The 2381-nt window shown below is 43.7% G+C and overlaps 1 protein-coding gene across 1 annotated transcript; it reads right to left on the reverse strand.

Moving 5' to 3' along the window:
- Positions 1–1340: 1340 nt before the first annotated feature.
- Positions 1341–2210, reverse strand: FPRO_14891 (monooxygenase family protein; the record flags this gene model as incomplete). Its single annotated transcript, XM_031224918.1, has 3 exons — positions 1341–1534; positions 1594–1800; positions 1859–2210. 3 exons carry the CDS (start codon positions 2208–2210, stop codon positions 1341–1343), a joined length of 753 nt encoding a protein of 250 aa, XP_031090129.1.
- Positions 2211–2381: the final 171 nt, after the last annotated feature.

The following is a 2381-nucleotide window of genomic DNA, read 5'->3' on the forward strand; positions in this document are numbered from 1 at the left end:
CTTATGGTGGTCGTACTAGCATCTTTGAAGCACTCTATGTATAGCTCTGCTATTTCAGAAATCCCCAGTTCTTATGAAGTACAGTGTTCTTAGTCTTTAGGTGTTTGTCTTCTCACTTGAACCTTAAAATACTAGAAACTAGATCTTTTGATCCAAAACAATATTATCGACTGAAATTTGTTCCAGAATGTATCCTCTTAGAAGTGCGAAGTTCTCTAATTAAAGATTCAGCTTTTCTTATGTATTTATTGCTTAGCTACGTGCTTCTATAAAACGCAGTCCACATATCTTTTGCCATCCTTCCATTACCGTTGAACCAAGAACAGGTAATCGAAACGAATGCATACACATTTCACGAAGATTCTTAGTCTTTTTCCTGCCTTTGTTGCCACAGTTGCTGCCGCCCAGCCAGAGGGCATAATTGAGATCCAGTGGCCGAGCAATTGCGGGTACGGGTCCAAGGCGATCAACCCGTCCATACCTGTCGCCAATCCCAGTGTGATTGAGATACCCAAGATTACCTCTACGCAGGCAGTAATTACCAACCCATTCCCTACCGATGCTCCTGTCGTCGAAAGTCATCACCCCATCACCTCTGCCGGGTCTTCAATTCAGAACGAACAAGTTCCTGATCTTAGTGTCAACCCACCTTATCCCTCGCACTTGGCGTCTTTTCATTCCCAACTGGAACAAACGTCTGAGCCGAAGACTGGAACTACGATTCCCTACAGCGATGTGAAATCTGGTGACATAACCTTTTATACTGTTGGGCTAGGCGCTTGCGGCCAGGATTCGAGTGGGCAAGACGAAACTAGCAACATCGTAGCAATCTCTGGAGAGGTATATGATGCAGCCAAGATTGTCGAGAACACCAATGAAAACCCCTTATGTGGTCGGACTATCACAATTAAGGGGTCTAACGGCAAGACTACTCAAGGCACTATCTTAGACCGTTGCCAAGGCTGTCGAGGGGCAGATATAGATGTCAGCCATAAGATATTCATAGAGATTTATGGGAGTCTCGATCCGGGCCGCTGTGAGATAGAATGGTGGTATAGCTAGCTGGTGACAGGCTGTACCTCATAAAGTCACAAAAGAACGCGGCTATACAAACTAGCATTACTTCCCAACTAAATAGTCTCTTATATAGGTAGCTTCTAATGCAGCGACCCATTTGCAAAGTAAATTAACAATTTTTTAATTTTTTTTTTTGGCACAGTTTACAATAGAATCTCTTTAAAGAACGAGCCAAATTAGGGTTAAGCCTAACCAAGGCATACAATAATGTTTTTCTATATCAACCCCTGTATCACTAGTGGACCATATAGTATTTCGATACATTAATTGCATCGAAGCCAAGGTATACTTTTCGGAGTGAATCCTTCTACTGTAATACCATTTCCAAAACTTGCAAACTTTTGGTCATCATCCTCAAACTTGAGATCGTAGTCCTCCCATCGTACTATTTCAGTCGCGGAGTAGTAGTGAAGTATTGTTCCTGGCCATGGAACAATTACCTTTTTCTTGGACTTATCTGTAACATAGTATTAAGCACTGACAAATATAAATGTGGGATAATGGGTATCTACTTACACCACGATGAGCATGGCTCCGACCATACCATCTCGGGCATGCGTGATTGAACCCAGCGGTTAAAGGCATCCTGGGCTGATTTCTTAACACAGACTGACCTTAGACAATCCTTCTGTAGCCTGTCGATAACTCTGATGATGTAATCACTCGTACGCTCGATCCCAGGGTATGCCGAACCATTAACAGGGCAGATAGGTGGGTTAAACACTTAAAACATAAATTAGTTTCTTTGTCTTTCTTTGATGTCATGAGCGAGTGCACATACCGAAAAAGTTGGGGAAGCCTGCGACTGTTGCTGCCAAGTAACTCTCGTAGCCCCCATCCGTTGACCATAGCTCTGACAAGTCAGCTGTTCCGCTACCTTTAATTGGAAACCTCGGGGCGTATGGGTCAAAGCCCGTGCCGCAAACGATCATGTCATATGTTCGCCGTTTGTTATCGGTGGTGACTATAGCATTTCCCTCCACCAGCTTGATCGGGGTTGAAATGAGCTCTACATTTGACTGGTTTAGAGCCTCCAGGTACTTGTCAGCAGGCGTGAAGCGACGACAGCCAGCTTTGTATTTAGTTGGAAGAAGAGCCTTCAAAGTCTGTCGATCGTTGATTTTATCATTCATGTGCTGTTTTGCGTTTTGAGTAAATTCTTTAGCAGCGTCTGAGTTGGCCCAGAGACCTTTAAAACCATGGGCCAGCTTTTTCTCGATCTCAAGGCGGAATTGAAGGTACGAATCGGGCTCGTTTTCGAATTTCTTAATTGTATCGTGGGAATCTGTCCGCTTGTTATGTTA

Source organism: Fusarium proliferatum (assembly GCF_900067095.1).
Source record: "Fusarium proliferatum ET1 genome assembly, contig: FPRO_scaffold018, whole genome shotgun sequence".
NCBI classification, from domain to species: domain Eukaryota; kingdom Fungi; phylum Ascomycota; class Sordariomycetes; order Hypocreales; family Nectriaceae; genus Fusarium; species Fusarium proliferatum.